This window comes from Ostrinia furnacalis, unplaced genomic scaffold (genome assembly GCF_004193835.3).
Source record: "Ostrinia furnacalis isolate ACB-3 unplaced genomic scaffold, ASM419383v2 OfSCF1745, whole genome shotgun sequence".
NCBI classification, from domain to species: domain Eukaryota; kingdom Metazoa; phylum Arthropoda; class Insecta; order Lepidoptera; family Crambidae; genus Ostrinia; species Ostrinia furnacalis.
Window position 1 is genome coordinate 46,668 of NW_021131984.1, and position 27,884 is coordinate 74,551.

Consider the following 27,884-nt stretch of genomic DNA (forward strand, 5'->3'; position numbering starts at 1 on the left):
AAAATGAATTGATGTTCGTTAGTCTGATTAAAACTCGAGAGCGGCTGGCTATCATCCTATCCCATCTGGTGAATAACAACGTGTACCTGAAATTCAAAGTCCTATTTACATTCAAAATAATATTATGTTAGTTTGTCATAAAGGTATGCGTTTGCACTAATCCAATTTCAATAAAACTTTAGTAGGTATTCTTTAAAGTTATTGAATTAATCAAAGGAATAAAATTCAATGACTACGAAGTCGTAGAAAGAACTAGTAAAAACGAGAACTATATTATTTCAAATGGTTTTCCAGAATATACTAAAGTAAGTGCTTTTAAACGTTTATACGTTAAATTAAAATAATAAGTTCATTAAAAGTTACGACTATCTTAGAATTCGTATTTCTCGCTGTAAATGCAGATAGGTACCTACCCTCTTTTTATATGGTCTATTTATTTTTATGACATGGTTTTGTCAGGGGGCGTTCAACTACCTCGAACTTATTATGCTACATTCATCACTTGACCGTTGCCTTGGACAAGCGAACACAAGTCGATTCCATATACACAGATTTTGCAAAAGCATTTGATAAGGTAGATCACTGTATCTTGACTCGGAAGGCTTATCACCTTGGAATCCATGGCTCCCTACTGCGTTGGCTTGTCTCATATCTATCTAATCGAACACAAATCGTCAAGGTTTATGGATATGAGTCTGCCCCATTCGTGCCCTTGTCTGGCGTGCCACAGGGTTCTAACCTGGGGCCTCTGCTGTTCGTCATGTTTATCAACGACCTGATTGATTCAATCTCTTGTGATTGCCTTGCATACGCAGATGATATTAAAATATACAGAGAAATCAGATCGACAAGTGACTGCGTAGCCTTACAAAACGACCTTGAACGACTTTTCCGATGGTGCCTAAGAAACAACATGTCCCTAAATGTCTCTAAGTGTAACTTGATTTCGTTTACCAAAAATAAACGCCTTATAGATAACACTTATGTTATAAACAACGAGCCACTCTCTCGTAATGATGTGGTCAGGGATCTCGGGGTTATTCTGGACAGTAAGCTAACATTTACCAAGCACTATGACCATATAGTATCTAAAGCTAATAAAATAATGGGATTTATTTTTAGGACCATTAAACCTTTTAGACAGTCAAGAAGCATACTAACACTATTCTACGCCTTGGTCAGAAGTGTTTTGGAATACTGCTCGGTGGTGTGGTCACCATATTATGATGTCCACATAGATAGAATAGAGGCTGTGCAGAGACGTTTCCTCCGTTGTCTGAGTGCAAAATTCGGTCTGAGGCGTAGGCTGGGTACCTACGAGTCCAGACTCGACTTTTTTAGGGTGAGCACCCTTCAATCTAGGAGAGGCATTGCTGGCATGGCTACGCTCTATAAGATCTTGAATTCCGAATGTGACTGCAGTGAACTGTTGAGCCATTTTTCACTTAAGATAGGTGGTAGTAAAAGAACGCAAAAACTTTTTTCCCTGCCAAAATGTCAGAATAATGTAACGTACAACAATCCAGTGTTCCGAATGTGTAGAGCTTACAATGAAATTAGCAAGGATCTAGATGTTTTCTCACTTTCTCGTGCATCTTTTCTTAAATTGTGTAGGTGCAAATTGTAAACTAACATGCATGTATTTATTAGAATTATTACTGTATCACTTAAATCAAAGCTAGACTAAAACGAATGTTGTGTTCAGCTACAATCGGAGTGCAAATTAATTGTTAATCTTTGTTCAATGTACTTTATTTTTAAGCCATGATTTGCAATCTGTTGCTGTACCTTAATAAATAAATAAAATAAAAAATAAATATAGTTAAGCCATAGGGCAAACTTTAATGTAAAGTAAGTAAAGTAAAAAGTATTTATTTCTAAAAGATGTCACATGTACAATTTATTCTGGCGGTCTCTGCACTAAGCTAGAAAGCTTGTATTATCTGCCAGTTAAACTTTGGGCTAAACAGTAGTATTGTCGGTGTCTATACAACTTTGCATTGGTGCGATCTGTAAGTGCTGACAGGAGAAAAGAACGCAAGCTGACAGGTGCGGGCTGCGTTCATTTGACCTGACCGCAGACGGATGCGTCTGCGGTCAGGTCAAATGAACGCAAAGGACCGAGGTTTGATAGGAGCATCATTTTCTGCTCGGTTTTGTTAATATTGGACATGTTTGAAGTCTAGTTAGCTACTAGATAGCGGCGCTACTGTTAAAATATAGACAGTTCCTCCTTGGTTGTAGATTACGGTGGCACTTACTTCCACTTTTGTCTTGATCAAAATCATCAGCCCATCAGGTTAGATGCAGGTTATTATTAAATAACATACTGTAAGATTTTAAACTTTCGCGTTCCATTTCAATTAAAATGTTATTTAAAATAGTAAGACACGGGTCTTAACGCGACGTTTAGTAATGAGTTATATTATGTACTCACTCATTATGTGTGCTTGTGACCACGGCTGCAGCATCGCAGCCGAATCGTTAAGCCGTGAATACTTAATGTAACTCATTAATAAACGTCGCGTTAAGACCCGTGTCTTACTATTTTAAATAACATACTGTACCATAAAAAACTATTACCAAATTAATTACTTACCAAAGCAATGACAGCGGCGTCCGGCGCACAGCGTCCCAGCAAGTCGACCAGTGTACAATAGAAGTTCAAGATGGCCGCGCCGGTGTCGATGTAGTCTTCATCTTCATCCGACTCGGGGAGAGGGTGGGAGAACTGTAACAAGGAATATACAGCATAATATTTATATCACAGCAGAAAATTCCCTAGTAACTATGTTGTATGCCAACTGTTGTTCGCATTACAATGGAAGTATGCCCGTTTTCACCTTCAATCCCAAATTTTTAATTAATCCTTTTGAAAACAAAATTCCTGTTGTTACCATAGGGGTCACTTAAAAATTAGGGATTAATGGTGAAAACGGGCATTAGATAATCCCTTTGTGGGGGCTGGTGGAATAACTAAATAACTAACCTGCGTTGAGTTAAAAAACGAGGTATACTCAACAGACCAACAGCCTCTGTGGTCTAGTGGTAAGACCACCTGCTTCAGACTCAGAGGTCTCGAGTTCGATTCCCAGTGAGGCAGTTTTTCTGTTCGGTTTGGTTTGTGGTAGGGTAATAAAATTGTTCAAGTCTGCCTGGTTAGCTACCATTATCTTACCTAAGTCTGTCGCCGTAGCAACAATGTTAACGGCATTGTTGTCTTCCAGCAGATAGAGGTAAGATAGCCAATTCCTTTGTGGTTGAAGATTCCGGTTGGAGCTTGTTTCCACCTTCAGCCTGATCATCAGTCATCACTTTCCATCAGGTGAGATACATGACGGGTTTATATAGCAACATAATTACCCGCGAGTGATAAGGATGGGTAGCTAGGGGTCATTGGACAAAATTCTACGTGCTCACGGACCGGGCTTTATACGTTGATAGTTAATAACAACTAAAAAAGTTGCTGGTATCATGCAGCCGACTAACTTTTGATGTGAAGTCGCCTCAAGTCACCGTCGACAAAAAAGTCGACGACTCATGTTGGTGGTTCCACGGGTTTATTGTGGAAACTAAAGCCTGGTCCATGAGCACGTAGAATTTTGTACAATGACCCCAAGCTGCCCATCCTTGTCGCTCGCACGTAATTATGTTGCTATCGCGCTCGCACACTCACTGCGGGTGCCAGTCGCAGTCCGCTAGCAATATAATTACTCACGGACCAGGCTTTAGTAGCCGCGCGTGTTACGTAGCGACTTGTGGCAATATGCCGGTGGCATGTCTGTGACTTACGTGCTAATTTTTCCGCCGACATAACTCAAGAAAAACAACACCTTTTTACACATACGGTTGTCATTGTGGCTGTTGCGTAGATAGTTATTAGCCACTAAAAAAGTTGCTGGTATCGTACAGCAGTCTAACTTTTGATGTGAAGTCGCCTGAAGTGTCGACAAAAAAGTGACGACTCATGTTGGCGGCTCCACGGGTTTGGTGTGGAAACTACATAGTGCATAGCTGAAAACCTTCTTTTGGAAGTCGGTCAAAGACTATACTCACAGTGACGTCGCCCTCCTGCTCCATCTCCCTCAGCTTCCTCCTGTCGGCGATCCGCTCGCTCATCTTGTTGGCGTCCACTATCGCCTTGAGCAGGCCCTCGCCCTCGCCCCTCAGGGCCGGGCCCAGGCACTCCGGCCGACGGGGCGTGTCTCGGATCTCGGTTCAGCCAGGCCGAGACCGAAACCGTTGGGGTATTGTCGCTTATTAATCGCCGACAGCTCGGCGGCTTGTTGTATAGCTACTTGAGGTAACATGCTGGTGGCATGTCTGCGACTTACGTGCTAATTTTCCAGCCGACAATCGAGAAATATGACATTATGTCACCTTTCTAGACGCGGTTTTCATAGTGGCTATAGCTTGGTCTGCGAGCACGTAGAATTTTGTCCAATGACCCCAAGCTACCCATCCTTATCGCTCGCGCGTAATTATGTTGCTGTCGCGCTCGCACACTCACTGCGGGCGCCTGTCGCACAGTCGCGATAGCAATATAATTACGCGCGAGCGATAAGGATGGGTAGCTTGGGGTCATTTCACAAATTTCTACGCGCTCACAGACCGGGATTTATACGTTAACAACTAAAAAAGTTGCTGGTATCGTGCAGCCGACTAACTTTTGATGTGAAGTCGCCTGAAGTCACCATCGACAAAAAAGTCGACGACTCATGTTGGCGGTTCCACGGGTTTGGTGTGGAAACTACATAGTGCATAGCTGAGAACCTTCTTATGGAAGTCGGTTAAAGACAATACTCACAGTGACGTCGCCCTCCTGCTCCATCTCCCGCAGCTTCCTCCTGTCGGCGATCCGCTCGCTCATCTTGTTGGCGTCCACTATCGCCTTGAGCAGGCCCTCGCCCTCGCCCCTCAGGGCCGGGCCCAGGCACTCCGGCCGACGGAGCGTGTCTCGCATCTCGGTTCAGTTAGGCTGAGACCGAAACCGTTGGGCTACTGTCACTTATTATTCGCGTATCATATTGTCGCGTATTAGTCGCTTAAATGAGTCTATACACCAAACACGATGAAAGCTTGGCGGCTTGCTGTCGGCGGCTTTACTTCAAAGAACCCATGTCGACGATTTGTCAGGTTGCCTAGAGACTTGTAGCAACATGCTACCGGCCATGTATGCGGCTTACGAGTACGTGTTAATTCTCTTGCCGAAACTCGAGAAATTATAACATTATGTCACCTTTCTACATGCGGTTTTCATAGTGGCTGTCACGTTGATAGTTAATAGCAACTAAAAAATCTGCTGGTAGCTGGTATCGTGCAGCCGACTAACTTTTGATGTGAAGTCGCCTGAAGTCACGTCGACGACTTATGTTGGTGGCTCCACGGGTTTGGTGTGGAAACTACATAGTGCATAGCTAAAAACCTTCTTTTTGGAAGTCGGTTAGAGACTATACTCACAGTGACATCGCTGAAGTGACCGTCTACAATAAAGTGACGACTCATGTTGGTGAGTCGATGGATTTGTTTGACTGCATAGCTGAAAACCTTCTTTTTGGAAGTCGGTCAAAGACTATACTCACAGTAACATCGCCCTCCTGTTCCATCTCCCTTAGCTTCCTCCTGTCGGCGATCCGCTCGCTCATCTTGTTGGCGTCCACTATCGCCTTGAGCAGGCCCTCGCCCTCGCCCCTCAGGGCCGGGCCCAGGCACTCCGGCCGACGGATGAGCAAACGGATGACTAGGTTGGCGTTTTCTTCTACGCTTTCGCCGTTGACCTGGATGTAATATGATTTATTTAGAAAGTTGAAAAAGGGTGCGTAAATGTAGACACTTGCAATCAATACAGCAAACCATTACAGGAAACCGGTTTGCTGTGTCCAGTATAGTTCCAAAATACTGAACTGTCCTATCCATGACATTGACAGTGGGACGCCACCGTCAATACCGGATCGCTGGTTCCGATTTTTGCCACGTTGGAAACCATATATGTAGTTGAACGATGGTAGCGCCCCCCTGTCATTGAGTTTGGTGGGACAGTTCAGCGTGGGTCATCTATAGTCGCTGGTCTATTAAAAAGGGTTGACATTCCTTGTGTCATCCACTAACGACTTTTGGGCTGAGTTGCACCATCTTACTTTAAAAAATCTATCTATACTTATAATAAATCTGTAGAGAGGTCAATTCTGTACATGAAATATATTTTCAAAATAACTATCAGGGGGTGATTAGTGATCGATACTGATGCCAAAAATGCAATCAGTAAAATTTTTGTCTGTCTGTCTGTCTGTCTGTCTGTCTGTATGTTCCTTATAGAAACAAAAACCACTTGACGGATTTTAACGAAACTTGGTACAATTATTCTTCATACTCCTGGGCAGGTTATAGGATACTTAGGAATTCCCACGGGAACGGGAATTAGCGGGAAAATCCTTTTGTACGAAAAATCTAAACCGCTTAAGTTAGACGCTTGAAATTTGGCATGCAGGTACCTTAGTAAACTTAAAGCTTAGTTACAACAGGATATTGCAAAATTCCCATGGGAACGGGAGTTAGTGGGAAAAAACATTTGTATGAAAAAATCTAAACCGCGTAAGATATACTCTTGAAATTTGGCATGCAGGTACCTTACCCCCCCCCAGGCCAGAAACTGGGTATTAGCATCATATTATGTATTATTATGTTCAATACAAACAATCATTAAGTTACACTCACCCCAACCGCGTCTCCGCATTGCATCGAATCCTATGAAAATGTGGTTTTTGGACATAGCAATACTTATTTTTCACAATTTTTATTTTTAAAAATTACTGGTCGATAGGTTACTTTATTTTGAAGAATAAATGTTATTAAAAGTTTTTTTCTAAAACTGATAGTTTAGCCGGAAAAAAATATTTTCCATCCCAATAGTACGCCGGCTGCGCTCGATTCGGATATAATGACGTCACGCGGCCTTGCGTACGTTGACTTTTAGCGGCAAAAACGGCCTATGTTTATTACTTAATATCTTCGTAAGTAATGGTCCGATTTGGATAATTCAAAAAGATATATCTTTCTTATGTCTTAAAGATTAACGTAGATACTAGTTTTATTGAATTTTCTACAACAGTACTGATCCTCATTATGTGAAAAACTACTATATGTTCACTACACAAACTTGTGTTACTTAATTTGCTACTCTAAGTTCTAAAAAACAGGCTATGTTCTTCTCTCAAGTCCTATATGTCGATGCTTAAATCCATCAAAATTGATTCATCAGTTTAGGCGTGAAGACGTAACAAACTGACAGAGTAACTTGCGTTTATATTGTGTTGGTAATATATATGCAAGGTCATCGCGTATGACCATGCATAGTAATTGGGACTATCAAAGTTTGTGTCGCGCCTTTGATATTAAGTTCAGTAATTGTAGTTTTATTAAGCTTCAACAACACCAACGCGTGCAGATCGGATTACTAATGTTTGGCCAAAAAACATTTCCCAAATTATCACATCGCAAACAACGTTTCGCAAATTTTCATTTGGCAAATTCTCATTTGGCAAATCAACTTATTGCAAACTTTTAATTCGCAAATGTCGTTTTTGGCATATTATTGTTTAGCAAATTATTGTTTGGCAAAGTATGTTTTGCCAAATGTTTCATTTGGCAAAAATATTTTACGATAAACTATTTACAAAATAATTTAATTGGTGCATAGAATGGAATACAAATTAGCTTGTGGTTATTATTTTGTTTAGTGGGTAGTTAATATAAAATTTGGGAAAAAACATTTGTATGAAAAAATCTAAACCGCGTAAGATAGACTCTTGAAATTTGGCATGCAGGTACCTTAGTAAACTTAAAGCTTAGTTGCAACAGGATATTGCCAAATTCCCACGGGAACGGGAGTTAGCGGGAAAAAACATTTGTATGAAAAAATCTGAACCGCGTAAGATAGATGAAGGGGGGGTAAAACGAGAACCACGCGCACGAAGTCGCGGGCGGCCGCTAGTACACAATAAAAAAACACCTGTTATGGTCATAGTTACGCTTAATCTTAAACTCAGCCTTAAGTTTGCAGGTTTTTTTAAGGACGCTTACGTGACAAATGGAAGCAACTGGATACAAAAAGTGTCTACGTCTGCACAGGGAACGAGTAACTAATGAAAAAAAAAGTGCCTGTGATAGGAAGTACCGCTTTTCTTCACAATCTCGTATTTCAACTTATCAATTTAAGTATGGATGGATAACTTATGCTTTATATGCTGGTACTCACCCAAACGCAGAACCGCAGGAAGTCCAGATACCTTTCGCCTTCCACTGGGTCCCAGCCAAGGTCGGGGTATCCTTTCTCTATCAGCTCCGAGTTGCTTTGTAACCCGCAACGGGAGAGGTACACTGCTATCTTCTCTAGATAGTGCTCTCTGTTGGTAGATAAGATATAATATAAGAAGAGCTCAGCACTTGCCAAATATTGGTCTCGAAGCGCTGGCAGGGTAAAAAGATTATGAGACATGTAGAGGCTCCTTAAGAGCAAAATGACGATTTGTAAGAACTATTTATTAGTCTAAACAAATAAGGAAATTTTTGACTTTGACTTTGAACATTTAAGATAAATGTTTGACGGCCACATGGACAAGTGGTGGCAAAAGTCAAAAATTTGTGAGATATTCTGATTTTAATTTTGTATGGAAAAATCATAACGAGACTAGTTTTAATTGTCTAGAGCAGTACATTCAAATGAGTCAAATAAATACACCTTGTTCAGTGTTTTTAAGCAAATAAAGTTATTTGCTTATGATTTATCCATTCCACGGGTGGGGGCCTGGTGACCTGTAGAACAGGTTTTAAACAAAACCTATTTCAGGCACCAGTCCCACACAAACTTAGTATTAAGTACCTATAGCGTAATGTATTTTTTACCAAATGTAATTTAACCTAAGTTTGTGAGGGGAAATAAATGATTTATTTATTATTTTACTAGCGGCCGCCCGCGACTTAGTACGCGTGAATCCTGTTTTTCCCGCTAATTCCCGTTCCCGTGGGAATTTCGGGAATTCCTTTCTTAGTGCACCTCTACGGTACCTAAGCTACGTCCCTTCCAAATTTCAAGTGCCTACGTTTAGCCGTTTAGGCTGTGCGTTGATCTGTCAGTCAGTCAGTCAGTTTCTCCTTTTATATATTTAGATTATATTTGCTTGTATATTAGGCTGGCGAGAATACAGCACCTATTATAATTTTATTATAATTTTTTTTTATTATAATCCATACAAAAATTCAATCATAAACTTTTGCCTAGGCACCTTGGTTGCAAATGGCCTGTACTTTATTCCCTTACAAGGATGTTCACTCTTTACAACTCACCCTGTATACTAAGTGTTATTTCATACTGTATACAGGGTGTTATTTTATACTTGATCAAACATAAAGGATTGATTCCATTGCTCAATGAAAAACCTTTTAAAAATAACAGTAGAAGAACACAAACCTCAAAGCAAGCGCCAGTTCAGTGTTCTCCATAAGACTGGAGTAAGCCACATCCAAAGGCGTGGATCCTCTCAACGAAGGCCTCGACAGGAGGATATTGGAGTTCTCCAGCAAGAAGTCGAAGTGGTCGAACATGGCTTTCTGGTTTTGGCGGCCGGTGCGGCAGAAGTAGCAGAGGAAACGGCAGCAGGCTACCACCATTTCGTGTGACGTGTCCTGGAAAAAACGCGGATTTTTTAATCATTACTGAGAACAACAGTTTTCATTCGTTATGAATCGTATGACTTCATTCATTCACTAAGTCAGTCGTTCGTTCACAGATCATGATGGTATGGAAACTAATTTAAAATCAAAATTATGTTTGTAAGCACTTTTACATTGAAGAGAGTAAAATAGAAAATGAATGTTTACTTCTGTATATTTTTATTGCACGAAATCGATATCATCGATTCCTCACTCACTTAGTCGTTCCTTCGTAACGCAACTTCATTCTTCACTGATTCCTTTGTTTGAGATACTCCTTCTCTTTATCATCGGTGGCCGGTGGGAAGATCGACTGCCTACCGTCACTATCTTGCACTACGCATCAGGTTTCCAAGTACGTAGATTCTTTACACACCCATATATTCGGTCACCACTCACTCGCCCATCGTTCACCTTTATTTGTCGTCGGCGGTGGGCGCTTCATTTCGTTCCCCACTCATTTAAGCTATCGTTCGTCCGTCGTCCTCCAACGTTAATTCGTTATCCACTCACCTTCTTGTCTTTTGCGTTCAGTGGTAAGGCGGACTATTGCACACGGTCCGCAAAAATACAGTATCTTTGCTCATCACTCATTCATTCGTTCACTCGCTCACCTTCTCCTTGTCATCGGCGGTGGGCGGCGAGGCGGGCTGCGCGCCGGACTGCGCATCACTCACTTATTCAGTCACCTCCTTATCGTTCCTCACTCATTCATTCATTCGTTCTCCGCTCACCTTCTCTTTGTCATCGGCGATGGGCGGCGAGGCGGGCTGCGCGTCGGACTGCGCATTACTCACTTATTCAGTCACCTCCTTATCGTTCCTCACTCACTCATTCATTCGTTCATCCCTTGTCTCACTCATTCGCTTACCTGCTCCTTGTCATCGGCGGTGGGCGGCGAGGCAGGCTGCGCGTCGGACTGCACTTCACTCACCCAACTCTTCCATGCCGTTAGCCGTAGGCGACTTACTCTTTGTTCTTCACTCTCTGTCTTTCATTCACTAACCCACTCAGCTTCTTATTGTCGTCGGCGGTTAGCGACACACTCTTTGTTCCTCATTCACTCATTCGTTCTCCGCTCACCTTCTCCTTGTCATCGGCGGTGGGCGGCGAGGCAGGCTGCGCGTCGGACTGCGCATTACTCACTTGTTCAGTCACCTCCTTATCGTTCCTCACTCACTCATTCATTCGTTCACTCGATCACCTTCTCCTTGTCATCAGCGGTGGGCGGCGAGGCGGGCTGAGCGTCGGACTGCGCATTACTCACTTATTCAGTCACCTCCTTATCGTTCCTCACTCATTCATTCATTCGTTCTCTGCTCACCTTTTCCTTGTCATCGGCGGTGGGCGGTGAGGCGGGCTGAGCGTCGGACTGCGCATTACTCACTTATTCAGTCACCTCCTTATCGTTCCTCACTCACTCATTCATTCGTTCATCCCTTGTCTCACTCATTCGCTTACCTGCTCCTTGTCATCGGCGGTGGGCGGCGAGGCAGGCTGCGCGTCGGACTGCACTTCACTCACCCAACTCTTCCATGCCGTTAGCCGTAGGCGACTTACTCTTTGTTCTTCACTCTCTGTCTTTCATTCACTAACCCACTCAGCTTCTTATTGTCGTCGGCGGTTAGCGACACACTCTTTGTTCCTCATTCACTCATTCGTTCTCCGCTCACCTTCTCCTTGTCATCGGCGGTGGGCGGCGAGGCAGGCTGCGCGTCGGACTGCGCATTACTCACTTGTTCAGTCACCTCCTTATCGTTCCTCACTCACTCATTCATTCGTTCACTCGATCACCTTCTCCTTGTCATCAGCGGTGGGCGGCGAGGCGGGCTGAGCGTCGGACTGCGCATTACTCACTTATTCAGTCACCTCCTTATCGTTCCTCACTCATTCATTCATTCGTTCTCTGCTCACCTTTTCCTTGTCATCGGCGGTGGGCGGTGAGGCGGGCTGAGCGTCGGACTGCGCATTACTCACTTATTCAGTCACCTCCTTATCGTTCCTCACTCATTCATTCATTCGTTCTCTGCTCACCTTTTCCTTGTCATCGGCGGTGGGCGGTGAGGCGGGCTGAGCGTCGGACTGCGCCTGCGCACGGCGGCCTAGCGTGTTCATCATCACTGCCATCACGTTCTCGTGGACACGGAGCACTCTGTGATGAATTTGGTGATGAATAACGTGAGATATTTGTCAGAAAAACTGTACTTTTGGTGCATCATCATGGACATTTTACTTACAATCGTACAGTAATAGATATTCGAAATACTAAACCGTATCAAAATTGGTATAGATCAAAATAATAGTGGACAAACATACGGGTTAAATAGAGTAAAGTTAGTTAAAAAGAAATATTTATTCGTTACCTATATTCCCTACTAAAAGTATAATAAAGTTTTCTGTTCATTTTGGGACTAGGTAAAATTTGTGTAATTGTGGAAAATAATAGTACGTTTATAATACGTTTGTACATTACAATACAATGAGATATACTGCAACTCTCTCTCTCTGTGTTCATAAACGTTACAGATGAATCAGAATTTTCAGAAGTACATAACTTACCTAATTAAGTCAGGATGCTGGAAGAACGTGTGGTTGTTGACAAGTTTCCTGTGAAAAAAATAATTAATTAATTTGATTTTTGCGACTTCATTGTTTCATTCGCGTGCAAATTTGACTGAGTTCCATCTACATCTCTGCGACACCGAACTTTCAACCTAAAGGCAAAGTGATAAGGTAACATTTAACTTACCATAATCTCTTCCTCATCAGTTCTTCTTCCTCTTGGCTCATCTGTACTGGCAACAGCGCACGGATTTGACTAAGTCCCACCCACATTTCGGCGACATCTAGTTTCGTTTTTGCGTTGATGACGTATGTCTTCTCAAGGGCGCGGATCAACTCGCCTACAGCGTCGTATTGGCGTACTAGGAGACTGTAGGACATAAATAGTTTCATAAGTAAGCGTACTGAAAAACGCAGCACCCCCAAGGTGGACAGACGACCTCATAAATGTAGCAGGAAGGCGCTGGATGCAGGCCGCTACCAACCGGGCGATGTGGAAATCATTGGGGAGGCCTATGTTCAGCAGTGGACGTCCTGTGGCTGAAATGATGAAGTAACAGCTAGGACATTTGTAGTGCAATCTAAAATAGGCTTAATATTAACTCACAAGAACCTTTGTTTGTGTGTTCTCAAGGATGACTCAAAAGTCTCATAAAATCTAAGTTCCTATGGTTTTTATGCCATTTTTTTTTACATTTTATGTCAAATTTATGTTCTTGAGGAAAAGCGTAGAGCCATACATCATGCCATACGTCATGTGTCACAAGAATTGACTTGGAAGCTGGCCACAATCCTTGTCGACTAAAATCTTTAAGCCTTTGTCACAAAAATTAACAAAGTGGATGGCCCAAGAATGGCCTTGGTTTTTTGATTAAGGAACCCTAAAATATTATATTACCTGAACATCTCCCTGACTAGTTTGGGCGTTTCGATCTGCGACTCCTCCGCCCAACTGACTATAGTCTGGATCAGGACTTTGCGGAACTTCTCTTCCGGAGTTTTCTTCGGTGGTTCTTCTATGGCCTATGGATAACATAAACGTCATATATTTTCTCTTTTATAAAGCGCTTTTAGGCTGAGGCCAAACGAGCCTAATTTACGACGCGTTTTTTGAGTCAAAGGTTCTGTATGAACTTCACAAACACGCAAAATGTGTTGGAACTTGAACGTTTATTACCTACGCTACGGAAATTACGCTCGTTTGGCGTCAGCCTTACACATTGCACAACGAATGTTAGAAGTTTTATTATTATTTAATCTCAGTAGTTTGATGTTTTGAACCATAGATTAACTTTAAAAAAGCGACTTTTTAAATACCAGTATAAATGTTCCTTATCTGAATTAAAACTTATGTATATTCTGTCAAGCTTAATAAGTTACCTTAGGTTCTTCTTCCAACTCCTTCACAGTGTTGATAATGTTGTACAGTTTGCCGAAAGCACCCGGTTTCGCTTCGGGCTCAGCGTTTTCCTATAAACAACCGAGATTTCATAAGAATATCGATAGAGGAAGCAAGTGGAGGATATGGCCTACACTCCCCACGCTAGCCAAACAGGATGGGGGGCCTGATGATCGCATATTTATCACTTTGTCACCCTCGACTCTGGATGATCATTATCATCAGGTCACTCAGGTCTCCACTCTTTAGTTTCCAAGTCTGATAAGAAACTTTACTATTCCTAGAAGGCACATGGTCAGGGTCACCCAAAAGGCGATGGAGTGTGCTGTACTGGGAATTTCCCTACGCGATCGAGTCAGAAGTGGGCACTATACTAGGAGTTTCCAGACGTTATCGAATCAAAAGTGGGCATCTGCCCAAACCAGTAGAACCAAAGTAACCAAAATAACACGCAGAATTGCCAAACTTAAGTGGCAGTGGGCGGGGCACATAGCTCGTAAGCAGGTCTCCCACTTAAGTGGACCGACCATCTAGTGGAAAACATGGGAAGTGTTTGGATGTGGGCAGCGCAGGACCGGTCGTTTTTGAAATCCTTGAGGGCGTGACTTTTATCCAGAATGAAAATATGCCCCTTTTGGCTGTAACAAACGAAAATGGACTCTAATTAACAGGAAATAGTGTCAATTTTTTCACTCACCCCAGGGTCCGGCTCCTGCAGTGCATTGAGAGACACGTGCGACATTAGTGACTCGTGGAACTCGTTCATTCGCGCGATGAGGTCCTCGCCACACGGGCAGTTCTCCTTGTCTTCCTCTTCTAGATGCTTGAAACCTGAACACAGGAGATATGTGAGCAAGATACATTACATTTTTAATTGGAGATCGGACGCTATTTGTAAAAAAAATCTTTGGGCAAACTCGTAAAAAAGTCTAGTTCATAATTCATTCGTTTGTTTCTTAAATACAATCTATTTCATTTGGTCAGTTGATTATGAAACAAGGACCGTGGCGAAAACTTGGGTACTTTCATACGTGATTTTCATATTTTAGTCTTGCATCTCTCTAGATACTACTAGAATAGACAAGGAATTCATGCCTAAGGGTAACACTTACTAAGGATGGCATTCATCTGTTCCCGGGGAGGACAACGGAACTCCCTGGTCTTCTTGGCTGCAACCGCACTGGGCAGGTCCGACTGCTTGATTTCTGTGTAACGTCTGCGAAAAAAAAACAGGATTATTTGAGTATAGGGTTAGTCAATTGACATAATTCTTAAAAGTTGATAAAACACAATTTTTCAATTTAATATCTAAGATGGATGTCAATTTCTTCCAAAAACAGAACTACCCGTTTCAATAATTTGGAGAAAGAAAGAAAGTTTTTTTTGTTTGGTCCAAAACATACAATTATTACAATTATAGAGCTTGTGTGAACCAAAATGGCATCCGCTCAGCATTTGTGTCCTACTCTGAGGTAGACCCCAGAACATGACGCTGTTTTTCTGCGGAGGCCATTCTTTTTTTGAAAGAGCGTCATCATTGGACGCAACTTCGCAATATTTTTGACCTGAACTGAACAATTAGATATATCCTGCATTAGACTGTGATGATGAAGCTGATGAAGCTCTCACCTCAACTGATCAGTCTGGACATCGCCAACGAAGTCGTGTGCGAAAGCTATGATGGACTCCACTCGGTGCCGCAGCTGAATGTCGTTAAGATCCTTCAGCAGATACATTTACAGTATCTAGATATATCCAGCAGTAGACTGTATGAACTAAATTTGCTGACATAGCCCGACGGATTAGCAAGCTGAAGTGGCAATGGGCAGGGCACATAGTACGCAGAACTGACGGCCGATGGGGCAGCAAGGCTCTGGAGTGGAGGCCGCGTACCGGAAAACGCAGCGTGGGACGTCCACCCACAAGGTGAACCGACGACATCATAAAGGTAGCAGGGAGGCGCTGGACGCAGGTCGCTACCAACCGGGCAACATGGAAAGCATTGGGGGAGGCCTATGTTCAGCAGTGGACGTCCTATGGCTGTGATGATGATGATGATGATGAAGCTCTTACCTCAACTGATCAGTCTGGACATCGCCAACGAAGTCGTGTGCGAAAGCTATGATGGACTCCACTCGGTGCCGCAGCTGAATGTCATTCAGATGCTGCAGTAAGTAACACATCTGGAGTTTGGCGCCTTCCGCCATCTTCATGTGGAGTAAGCCTTTGCGGTGCTCGTCTTTGCCTTCTGCAAAGTCGTAATATTATTAACAAGTGTGCTTTTATTTTCAAGGGAAACATACAACGTTAGCTTTAGCCATAAAATAAAGGCTAGGTTGCACCATCTTACTTGAACAAACGTCAAAAATTTACAAAGTCCATACAAAAAGCATGGGGCAGCAAGGTTCTGGAATGGAGGCCGCGTACCGGATAACGCAGCGTGGGACGTCCACCCACAAGGTGGACCGACGACCTGATAAAGGTAGCAGGAAGGCGCTGGATGCAGGCCGCTACCAACCGTGCGATGTAGAAGTCATTGGGGGAGACCTATGTTCAGCATATGGCTGAAATGATGATGATACAAAAAGCACCGGTTATCGTCATAGTTACCGTTAAAGATAGGTGGTGCAACTCAGCCTTAAGATTTTAAGTTTGTGGCAGTGGGCGGGGCACATAGCTCGTAGAACTGATGGCCGATGAGACAGAAAAGTTTTCGAGTGGCAACCACAGTCTGGAAAACGTAGTGAAGGCCTCCCACTCATTGGACCGACGATCTGGTCATGGTCATAGGAAGCACTTAGACGAGGGCAGCGCTATACTGGTCTTTGCAAAAATCCATAGGGAGGATGTTGTCCTGCAGTTTTCTTAAATTATCAACTGTAGCTGAAAGTCTATCGTCTGACCAGTTATTTTAAAATAGTGTGCCTTATAACAACTGATGTCACCATTTAAGTCGTGACCACATAGTCGTTCAGAGGTGGAATTGTGTAAAGCAATCGTAATCATTTGACAGTTCATAACGTACGATCATTTTGTCAAACGCTTTGTTTAACTGACTTTATCGTACGTTATGAACTGTCAAATGATTACGATTGCTTTACACAATTCCACCTCAGATGGTTGTATGTAGTTAGTGTTTTTACCTCTATCGAACGTGGGGTCCCAAGTCTCAGGGTTGATCATGATGAGCAACTTCTCGACATCCTCGTCTCTCATCATTCCCACGAGCAGAAGACGATCCACCAGCTTTATTAGCGGCCTTAAACAAAATCATAATTCATTTTATCAATAGTTATTGTTTCCATAATATACTCGTATCTATAAATAGTATAAAATGAAGCCGCTACGTCTGGTTTGTCTGTGTGCTAATCTGTTAAAATACGCAATGGATTACGGTCCGGTTTTCATCAATAGATCAAAAGGAATGTTTAAAAAAGCCATTCTCAAAGTGCAAGGCGATAATGCCCCCTTGTAAGCACTGGAGGCTTAAGAGCGTTAGTGGCCTAGAAAAAAAAATTTAGACCAGGTTTAGCGTTTAACTCAGTTCCTGAGGAATGAAGTGACAGAGCATATAAATCTGAAGGAGATCTGAAGTCTCACTGACGTTACAAAAACAGCCTCCCGTGTGTCGCTCCCATACCTCAGGCACTTGTGGCTAGATACCAATAAAAAGTTATATATACTAATATTATAAAGCTGAAGAGTTTATTTGTTTACTTGAACGCGCTAATCTCCGGAACTACTGGTCTGATTTGAAAAATGTTTTCAGTGTTAGATAGCCCATTTATCGATTAAGGCTATAGGCTTTACAACATCACGCTACGATAAATAGGAGCACAGCAACAGTGAAAAATGTTGCGAAAACGGGTTTTCACGCGTACGAAGTCGCGGGCACAGCTAGTTTAAGTAATATTTATCCGTGATGTACTCACAAGAACAGATTCTCGTTGCTGCCTCCCACCGGGTCTCGATTGTGCACCTGGTTGGTCTCCACGGCCTCCGCCAGTGCTTGCATCAGGAACTCCCTCACGACCTCTAGCGGGAAGTACGGCGAGTAGAGGTTGCTGATGTCTGAGATGTTCTCGCTGGAAAGAAGACTTTATTAGTGTCAAATTAAGGTTCTTTAGTTCAGTAAACTACAGATGTCACATTGTCACATCGTGACTTGTTCTCATTGGAAAGCAGGATTTATCAGTGTTGGTATAGGGTCTAATGTTGTGTGTAACGTATGTGCTATTATCTGATGGTGAAGAGACGACTTCTCGATAGAAAGAAGGCTTAATGAGTGGCGAATTTAGGTCTAATTTTGTATGTCTTTGTGAGAGCTTGCATAAGGAACTCCCTCACTTCGACCTCTAGCGGGAAATACGGAGAGTAGAGGTTGCTATTGTCTGATGGTGAAGAGACTAGAAAAAAGGCTATTTCATTGTCAATGTAAGGTCTAATTTTTTGTGTATTTGCGAGAGCTTGCATGAGAAACTCTCTTACGACCTCTAGCGGGAAGTACGGGGAGTAGAGGTTGCTGATGTCTGGGATGTTCTCGCTGGAAAAGCTTTATTAGAGTCACATTAAGGTCTAATATTGTTTTTAGTTCAGTAAACTACTAATGTCTGATCGTAACTTATTCTAATTTTAATTCTAAGTGGCTCGTAGAGCTGATGGCCGCTGGGACAGAAAATTTATTGAATGGCGACCACACGATGGCAGGCCTCTAGGCGGATAGACCATCTGGTGAAAGTCGTGGGAAGAACCTGGATGCGGGCAGCACAGGACCGGTCGTCGTGGAAATCCTTGGGTGAGGCTTTTGTCCAGCAGTGGACATCATTTGGCTGAAAAGAACGCGGCTTTTACTTTATTCGTTGGGGGTTTCCTGCTAACCGGCCAATCTGGAAATAATCGGGGGAAGCCTATGTCCGACAGTGGACGTCGTGTTGCTAAAATAGGTCTGACGCAGAATGCACTTCGCGAAATGAGCACTCAACTGGTTCGAACTGCTCATCATCACATCCAAACTCGCTTAAATTCAAATTCAAAGAGTTTATTCAGTACATAGGCCCTTTCCAGGGCATTTATACATATACGTCCCAAAAATAACTTGCCCTACCATTACTTAGGGGCAATACATAACAGGCTGGAGCTGAGAAGAAGTGGCGGAAGAAACTCATGCCCGTTTTCACCATCAATCCCTAATTTTTAAATGACTCCTATGTGGTAACACATAACAGGAATTTTGTTATCAAAGGGGTCACTTAAAAATTAGGGATTGATGCTGAAAACGGGCATCAGTCACCTTTGCCAGCCTTAAAAGATGATGATGGTGTACTCACGCGATGTCGGTCATCTTCATCTGCGGTCGCACGCTCTCGGTCTGCAGCGAGCGGAGGCTGTGGCCCATGCCTGCCTCATCGTATAGCGCCTTCAGTTCAGGCCCTAGTGGTATCACGAACTCGTTCTTGCACGTTTCCCTGGGAACATACGAGTACAATGTTGTTACCAAAATTTTCTGGCGTTAAGAGTAGTCTCTCAATCTAAACTTTAAAATAACTGAAAAAATCGAACTGCCTAAGGTGGGAATCGAACCCGCGACATTAAAACATACAGTTTTGTCTCAATAAATCAGCCTGCTGTTATTGAACTGATGGTGGAAAGACCTATGCTTGAAATTTTCAAAGTAAGAAACGAGGATTTTCTTAAGAGATTTAAAGTAACGAAAGCCGCAGAATCAACAAATTTAAGTGGTAGTGGGGGCAGCAAAGTTTCTCCTGGGTCTACTGGGCGCAAACCAAGAGAATCCAAATGTCACTAAGAACATGTCACCGGGCGGAGCTGTCAAACCACGACGACGCGTCGTCTTGTGGCAGCTGTCAAACCAGCGGCAACGTCTTATAGTTGTGGCAGCTTGATGTCTACTGCGAGATGTTTTTTAAAGATGTCCTACACTGAACCGTCCCACCCGTGACATTGACAGGGGGCGCAACCGTGAATACCGGATCGCTAGTTCCGATTTTTCTATGTTGAATATCCATATAATATGACATTACCGGACGGCACTAATATCAATACTGGGTTTAGTTTTAGATTTTTACCACTTGACGTTTCAGAATCGTGGGGTCCTAATTTTTATTTTTGGCATGTCATTTTCCAGAAAAAGTTAGGGTATTGTTTATATTATTTCCTTTTTGTTCGCTTCGTAAACCTACGCTTTGGTTTGGTGCGCTTTGGTGACTTACCTCGCCAAAGTGAAGTATTCATAGATATTATAGTCTTTGAATCTAAGTTACTCACATGGTGGTGGCGTGGGACTCGAGATGCAGCGCGATGAGTAGGTCGTAGAAGCCCTGGCGTAGTGGGCCCGACGTGTACTGAGACTTGATGGCGTAGAGTAACTGCTTTTAGGCCACGTGGCTTTACTACGATTATCCGTAATATTCTAAGACAAACGCCAATCGGATATTACGTCATTGGAGCACGGGGTAATAATTACAACGCATTGAGTGACACACAATCGGCGCAATGTCACATTCCAACGACGATGTTGCAGCATTTTTGAATGGTATGACAGTCTTTGATATATTCCGTCATCACGTAATTACATTTTTCTTGCAGAATAGCACTTCAACTATAAAAGATGGCAGTGTTTAACTTGACGTGCCGCGTCTGTAAATTTTTTGTCATAATTTTGCATGAAATACGCGTCAAAAGCAGTTGCGCAAGACTTTCAGATAAGATTCAATATTGGTCTCAGAATGATACCCTGTAGCACACCATAAAACATTAAGCTTACCTAGTAGTTAAGGGCCAGCATGTATACAGTATCATAGTATGTTGCACGTCTCATGGTGTACTCACATGGTCATGGCGGCGTCTCCAGGAGCAGTTACGTGACGGATATCTTGGCAGCTTAACGACGTTATTTCTTTTTATGTCCCTTCGCTACGCTTTGCCAAGTTTTGCCAGCAGTTAGTTTTTTTCTCTCTCTCTCTGTAAGCCTAAGATACTCACATGGTGGTGGCGTGGGACTCCAGATGCAGCGCGATGAGCAGGTCGTAGAAGCCCTGGCGCAGCGGGCCCGACATGTACTGAGACTTGATGGCGTAGAGTAACTGCTTTTGGTCCACGTGTTGGCAGAGAGCGTGGGCGGCCCTGGAAGAAAATTCCAATAAGTTCCCTTTAACTGGTATAGAAAAAAACCTTTTTTATTGGTTTTGGATACTCAATGTGCATTATTACACGTCCCAGTATTACTTTAACCCTACCACTGCTTAGAGAAATTAACTAAATGGGCCAGTGCTGAGAAGAAGCAGCCCAAAAACTCAGTCTTTATGTTATCTCAATAAAGTCCAAAATGAGGACGCGAATAGAATCGATAGTTCAATGCCGACACCGAATACTACTTATTTATTTATTTAAGGCCCAGCTACAGAGAACAAACAAAAATAACAATACAATTAACACAACAACATAGCACAATATTAAGTCTGAACTCCTAAATATCACTATTATTGTGACCTTTTTTTTTGTTTTGTAAAAAAACGTCGTGTTTAGTTACTGAGCTAGAGAGTTATTTAGGCATCGGTTTCATATTTTCTCATCTAGAAACTTCCGCAAATATTTGGTAGTTAATATCGATAACTCACGAGCTAACTGTAATTAAAATTTTGAATAATACATACCTGTAATTACTTTGGTAGCACAACGCAGCGTACAATGTCAGTGTGTGAGAGTGGAAACTCAGTAGTTTATCCATTTCTATTAACTCCAGAATGTCTATGCAGCGATCTTCCTCTGTAATAAAAAACAATAATTTAATAAAGATGAAGTGGAATCAGATTTTTTTACACGAAATTTACATCAAAAGCAGTTGCGCAAATCTTTTAAATAAGATTTAATATAGGTCTCAGAATGGTACCTTGTAGCACTCCACAAAATATTTGTAGCTTACCTGGTATGTGAAGGGCCAGCATGGATACAGCATCTTCACACAGCATGGACCACCCACGGATATCTGACAGCTTCAAGGCGTGGACTTGCAAAGATTGATTTGGTACCTAAATAAAATAGAAATAGAAGTTTAGAAGACTAGTTTCTTATTTTGAAGATAAAATTAAATGGTCATCATAATCGATAAATTAAATATTTACCATGCCAATTGTAATGCATGTTTTTTTTAAATCTCTGTGCTTTTCTTTTTCTAAAATCTCTAGATATACACTAAGTGGTTTCCACTGCACACGTTAAAACAACGGCAGCATCCCATACTAGTTAGTATGGGGCATGGTTTGTGACGTCACGCTTAGGTAAATCTATAAACAGTTCTTCTTTTAAAGATGTAATGAGTTTTAATTTTGAATTTCCGATATTTCGGCATTGTTGCAAGCGCCATGCGGAGTAAATTAAGGTACAATGGTAGCAATCCCGTTACTAATAATAATTATGTTAGTGACCATGAAAGTTTAAAACAATATAATGTTTTTTTTTTTATTTTTAGGCTTGTAAGCGCTTTGGACATGTTCCTATAAACATTTGTAAGCTTACAAGTGTTTTGCATTAATAAATGAATACAACTACGCAAATTCTTTATTGCCCTTATAAGTGCCAAAATACTGGTTAAAATTTAATAAAATATTCTTGATTTGATTTGAAACAATTCATAATAGAAAGAAACACGTACCCTAGCCCACTGGTGCGGCTTCAGACACTGAACCTTCAACCTCGGCGGGAACTGCGGTATGACGTGTTTATCACTAGTGGGCAGCACCGCAGCGCTTAGCGGGAGGCTGGTGGAAGACCTGCCCAGCTCGATCTGCAGGATCTCCTTCGATGTGGCCTCTACGAAGATGGCTGGGAAGAGCTTTGTTTCTGGCTCCATCTGTGGAGAAATATGAGTTTAATATGGGAAAATACTATGTTCGATGGAAAGGGTGTCTATAATCTTAGATTAATAAAGTCTAGATAAATAGTCTTTATACAAGCGTTTTGTTTAAAGTGAGGCAAAAATCTAGTCATCTTGCATGCGTTAATAGTGTTTGACTTTATAACTGACAGAACAGGGAAAAACTAAGCAAGTGGTCTAGTTTGAAGTGCCTCGCTTATTATCTATCTGGGCTTAACGCATATAATTATTATAATTTGCTGTAAACTTTGAGTATATAAAAGTTTGTTTACAATGAGTGCTGCCATATAGTTTAATAAAATGTGGCCTCCATGCTCAGAGAAAACCTAGAGAAAAATTTCCTCTTTAGATACCCTATACATTTCAAAAGAATAAATCAGTTAAATTGCGATGGTTGGTATCGCTCAAAATCATCATTTTATATTGTCATTTAAACAGGACTTTTTCCTCCTGTGCAACTCCTGTGAAGCCACTATCCGCTTGACTCTGATGTCAGTGAGACGCCCTCATTTTGGTTCACCCTGTATCTAGAGAAATACCAACTTTGCAAACAGAATTTTACTAATATAATTCTCACCTTGAATTTGATGCTAGTATCCTTCCCTTCGCAAGTGAACGCCACAGTACCAGTGGAGGTGTCTACCGAGCAACCGATGAACATTCCCTGCGAAGCGCCTTTGGGTCCTGTCGCTTCAGCCATTACTTCGTTGTATAGCTCGTCCGCTCGGACCATGTAGCAGGATTGGCGGTTAACGCTGCAAACAGATGGTTGAAATATACAGGTTGTCCCAAGAACCAGCGGTGTACTATCAGCGTCAAATAGTTCGTGACACCCAAAGTAGCCAAAAAGTTCCCAATATGTCTTTGTTACAATTGCAGCATTTTTGCAGCGATAAAAACTGGTTTCAGTCATGACAAGATGCAGAATTTGCTTTTACACACACGCGAACTAAAAGTTGCGATACAGTCACGCGACTGAAAAACACGCGTTATATCGCCACAAAAAGTAGCAATGTGCAAGCTCCTCCATCTTCCATATAATAATATAATGTGTTTAACGAAATTGTTTACTTCCTTTCTATGGCATACCTACAAAAATAGACCATAATATCCTGTATCTTTGGGTATAATATAAAGGGTATTTATGTCAGAAAAAAAATTGTAAGCTTTCAGAGACAACTAAAGCGGCAATCACTAACGCCCATATTCACAAACTTTACTTACTATGAGGTCTCACAGTGCGCGTGGACGCACAGAGTGACACACGAACCAATCACAGAGCTTTATTCAACGCTGTGAGATTTTCTGCTTCACTTAAGGCGATTAGAGTCCTCAATCCGCGCCAAATGGGCATTTTGTAAAGCCTACTCCTCTTTTACTGCTGGATAGAAATAGTTGAAAAAAATATATGTTATACAACAGTTCAAGGACTACATTTGTGACGTTTGAATTTTCGCTGCGTCTCTTTGTTTTGGATTAAAAAAATAAATACGGGACATCGATTTTTTACTTAAATTCCCTACTCCTCCAAAACGGCTATGTTAATTTAAAAGATTTTTGCACGAATAGATTAGGAATTCTTTAATCTTTAAATGACACGTTGCGTTTTTCAATCGAATATTACTTTCATTCATAAATTTTACTTTTGATAAATTCCGAACGTTTTGCTGTTGAGGGGGCCTTCGCGGGGTGCGGGCGGCAGTCGGCCGCTGGCCTTCAGACGGGGAGGTTGTGTCACTCGCTGCAAACTGACATTAGCGATCAAAATGATTTTTTTCTTTGGCTGAGTTGCACCACCTGACGTGACCTTTGTCAAAAAAACCAAGTCTCGCAACTCAGTTGTTCTACGGTAAAAAGTTGTGAGATCCATGTAATACCAAGTCCAGGCCAGGAAATCTTTAACGTTTTACATAAATATATTGACTTGGCCATCGCATGAAAACACGTGTAAATTAAATTATTTAGTGCGATGGCCAAGTCAATAATTTATGTAAAACGTTAAAGATTTCCTGGCCTGGACTTGGTATTACATGGATCTCACAACTTTTTACCGTAGAACAGCTGAGTTGCGAGACTTGGTTTTTTTGACAAGTATTGTTTTTGATGGGATTATATTGAGTTGAAATCTCGCGTGACGTCACATTTGAGTAAAACTTCTACTCAAGCGTGGCGTATCGCGCCATTTCAATTCGATGTAGCACTGTTATTATTTAATTATGATAGAAAATAAAAAATATGAGTCTAATATTTTCTAATTATCTGTCTGACGGACAAATAATTGAAATTTTGTCATCTAGNGCTGAAGAGTTTATTTGTTTACTTGAACGCGCTAATCTCCGGAACTACTGGTCTGATTTGAAAAATGTTTTCAGTGTTAGATAGCCCATTTATCGAAATAGGAGCACAGCAACAATGAAAAATGTTGCGAAAACGGGTTTTCACGCGTACGAAGTCGCGGGCACAGCTAGTTTAAGTAATATTTATCCGTGATGTACTCACAAGAACAGATTCTCGTTGCTGCCCCCCACGGGGTCTCGATTGTGCACCTGGTTGGTCTCCACGGCCTCTGCTAGTGCTTGCATCAGGAACTCCCTCACGACCTCTAGCGGGAAGTACGGCGAGTACAGGTTGCTGATGTCTGAGATATTCTCGCTGGAAAGACGGCTTTATTAGTGTCAAATTAAGGTTCTTTAGTTCAGTAAACTACAGATGTCACATCGTGACTTGTTCTCATTGGAAAGAAGGCTTTATCAGTGTTGGTATAAGGTCTAATGTTGTGTGTAACGTATGTGCTATTATCTGATGGTGAAGAGACGACTTCTCGCTAGAAAGAAGGCTTAATTAGTGGCGAATTTAGGTCTAATTTTGTATGTCTTTGCGAGAGCTTGCATAAGGAACTCCCTCACTTCGACCTCTAGCGGGAAATACGGAGAGTAGAGGTTGCTATTGTCTGATGGTGAAGAGACTAGAAAGAAGGCTTTATTAGTGTCATATTAAGGTCGAATTTTATCTTTACTTCTAAGTAAACTACTGATGTATGTCTGATCGTGACTTGTTCTCATCGGAAAGAAGGCTTTACTAGTGTCGGTTTAAGGTCTAATGTTGTTTGTTCGGGTAGCACAACCTCTAGCGGGAAGTACAGGGATTACTAGACAGAAGGCTATATTATTGTCGGAATCGGGCATGATTGTTTGGATTACCGATGTCCTTATGTGGAAGATAAGAATTTATTGGGATTAATTAAGGTCGAGTTTCCTGTACTTTTTTTAGTGGTTTCTGTCGTAGAAACTATAAATCGAGGTGGAAGGATTTTCGGCTGAAAAAACTCTGTGATGATCTTTGAGGTAAACATTGCTATTTGCCATTACAAGTATCTGATACATTGCGGGTGTAATTCACATTTTGAGTTGAGTGCATATTATTATACGAAGTGCACATTCTGCGTCAAACCCACTGAAATGATGATGATGATATGTACTCACGCGATGTCCGTCATCTTCATCTGTGGACGTACGCTCTCAGTCTGCAGCGAACGGAGGCTGTGGCCCATGCCTGCCTCATCGTATAGCGCCTTCAGTTCAGGCCCTAGTGGTATCACGAACTCGTTCTTGCATGTCTCCCTGAGAACGAACAATGGTGGCTCGATAAATAAGTTCATCTCTGAAAGGGGCAATGGTAGGTATGCTCGCAATCTCAAAAATGAGAAACAAAGATTTGTAGGAGATTTAACTCAACAAATCTTATCGACAATTTTAGATGACAAATAGGCTTATCGTGCAAAATCGATAAAGTGGTTTGATAAGTTTATCGTGTTGCGCGTCCTAGGTTTATTGATAGCAAAGCATGAGATTGCAAGAGGCTTTCGTGGCAGCCTAACTGCGTTGGCGAGCCATTCGCTTATTTTGAGCTTTGGCACGTCATTTCCAGCCGTATGACACAGAAGTTAGGGTAGTGTTTAAATTATTTTCTTTTGGTCCCTTCGCTGTGTCTGCACTTGCCCATAATTTTTATGGGCATGGTGGTGGCGTTATAAATAACGAAGCGTCACAAATTAGACGGCGCAACGTCGGTGCAACTGGCAACGCCCGTATAGCTTCTCTCATAGTCTGCACCTCTCATGGTGTACTTACATGGTGGTGGTCATAGTCTGGGTATCTCATGGTGTACTCACATGGTGGTGGCGTGGGACTCCAGATGCAGCGCGATGAGCAGGTCGTAGAAGCCCTGGCGCAGCGGGCCCGACATGTACTGAGACTTGATGGCGTATAACAACTGCTTTTGGTCCACGTGTTGGCAGAGAGCGTGGGCGGCCCTGGAAGAAAATTCCAATAAGTTCCCTTTAACTGGTATAGAAAAAAACCCTTTTTATTGGTTTTGGAGACTCAATGTGCATTATTACACGTCCCAGTATTACTTTAACCCTACCACTGCTTAGAGAAATTAAATGGGCCAGTGCTGAGAAGAAGCAGCGCAAAAAGTCTTGTTATCTCAATAAAATCCAAATGAGGACGCGAATAGAATCGATAGTTCAATGCCGACACCGAATACTATTTATTTATTTATTTAAGACACAGCTACAGAGAACAAACAATAACAATACAATTAACACAACAACATAGCACAATATTAAGTCTGAACTCCTAAATATCACTATTATTGTGACCTTTTTTTGTTTTGTACAAAAACGTCATGTTTAGTTACTGAGCTAGAGAGTTATTTGGGCATTGGTTTCATATTTTCTCATCTAGAAACTTCCGCAAATATTTGGTAGTTAATATCGATAACTCACGAGCTAACTGTAATTAAAATTTTGAATAATACATACCTGTAATTACTTTGGTAGCACAACGCAGCGTACAAAGTCAACGTGTGTGAGTGGAAACTCAGAAGTTTGTCCATTTCTATCAACTCCAGAATATCTATGCAGCGATCTTCCTCTGTAATAAAAAACAATAATTTAATAAAGATGAAGTGGAATTTAGATTTTTTTACATGAAGTTTACATCAAAAGCAGGTGCGCAAATTTTTAAAATAAGATTTAATATAGGTCTCAAATTGGTACCTTGTAGCACTCCACAAAATATTTGTAGCTTACCTGGTATGTGAAGGGCGAGCATGGATACAGCATCTTCACACAGCATGGACCAACCACGGATATCTGACAGCTTCAAGGCGTGGACTTGCAAAGATTGATTTGGTACCTAAATAAAATAGAAATGGAAGCTTAGAAGACTAGTTTGAAGATAAATGGCCATCTAGGTATGTTACACTATCGATAAATTAAACATTTACCATGACAATTGTAATGCACGTTTTTTTAAA

General features: G+C 41.8%; 1 protein-coding gene across 1 annotated transcript in view; it reads right to left on the reverse strand.

Moving 5' to 3' along the window:
- Positions 1-865: 865 nt before the first annotated feature.
- Positions 866-27,884, reverse strand: part of LOC114353604 (ryanodine receptor-like) — a 53,997-nt gene continuing 26,978 nt past the window's right edge. Inside the window, exons 26-46 of the mRNA XM_028305665.1 lie at positions 27,658-27,763; positions 27,388-27,499; positions 26,734-26,874; positions 26,045-26,182; positions 25,062-25,214; positions 16,813-16,928; positions 15,743-15,917; positions 14,782-14,885; positions 14,367-14,500; positions 13,651-13,740; positions 13,169-13,293; positions 12,458-12,640; positions 12,268-12,315; positions 11,743-11,860; positions 9,467-9,681; positions 8,255-8,402; positions 5,583-5,777; positions 4,808-4,963; positions 4,057-4,212; positions 2,600-2,731; positions 866-901 (exon numbers count right to left, since the gene is read on the reverse strand). Coding sequence (XP_028161466.1) covers positions 866-901; positions 2,600-2,731; positions 4,057-4,212; positions 4,808-4,963; positions 5,583-5,777; positions 8,255-8,402; positions 9,467-9,681; positions 11,743-11,860; positions 12,268-12,315; positions 12,458-12,640; positions 13,169-13,293; positions 13,651-13,740; positions 14,367-14,500; positions 14,782-14,885; positions 15,743-15,917; positions 16,813-16,928; positions 25,062-25,214; positions 26,045-26,182; positions 26,734-26,874; positions 27,388-27,499; positions 27,658-27,763 — 2,781 coding nt within the window. The remainder of the gene's footprint in view (positions 902-2,599; positions 2,732-4,056; positions 4,213-4,807; positions 4,964-5,582; positions 5,778-8,254; positions 8,403-9,466; positions 9,682-11,742; positions 11,861-12,267; positions 12,316-12,457; positions 12,641-13,168; positions 13,294-13,650; positions 13,741-14,366; positions 14,501-14,781; positions 14,886-15,742; positions 15,918-16,812; positions 16,929-25,061; positions 25,215-26,044; positions 26,183-26,733; positions 26,875-27,387; positions 27,500-27,657; positions 27,764-27,884) is intronic.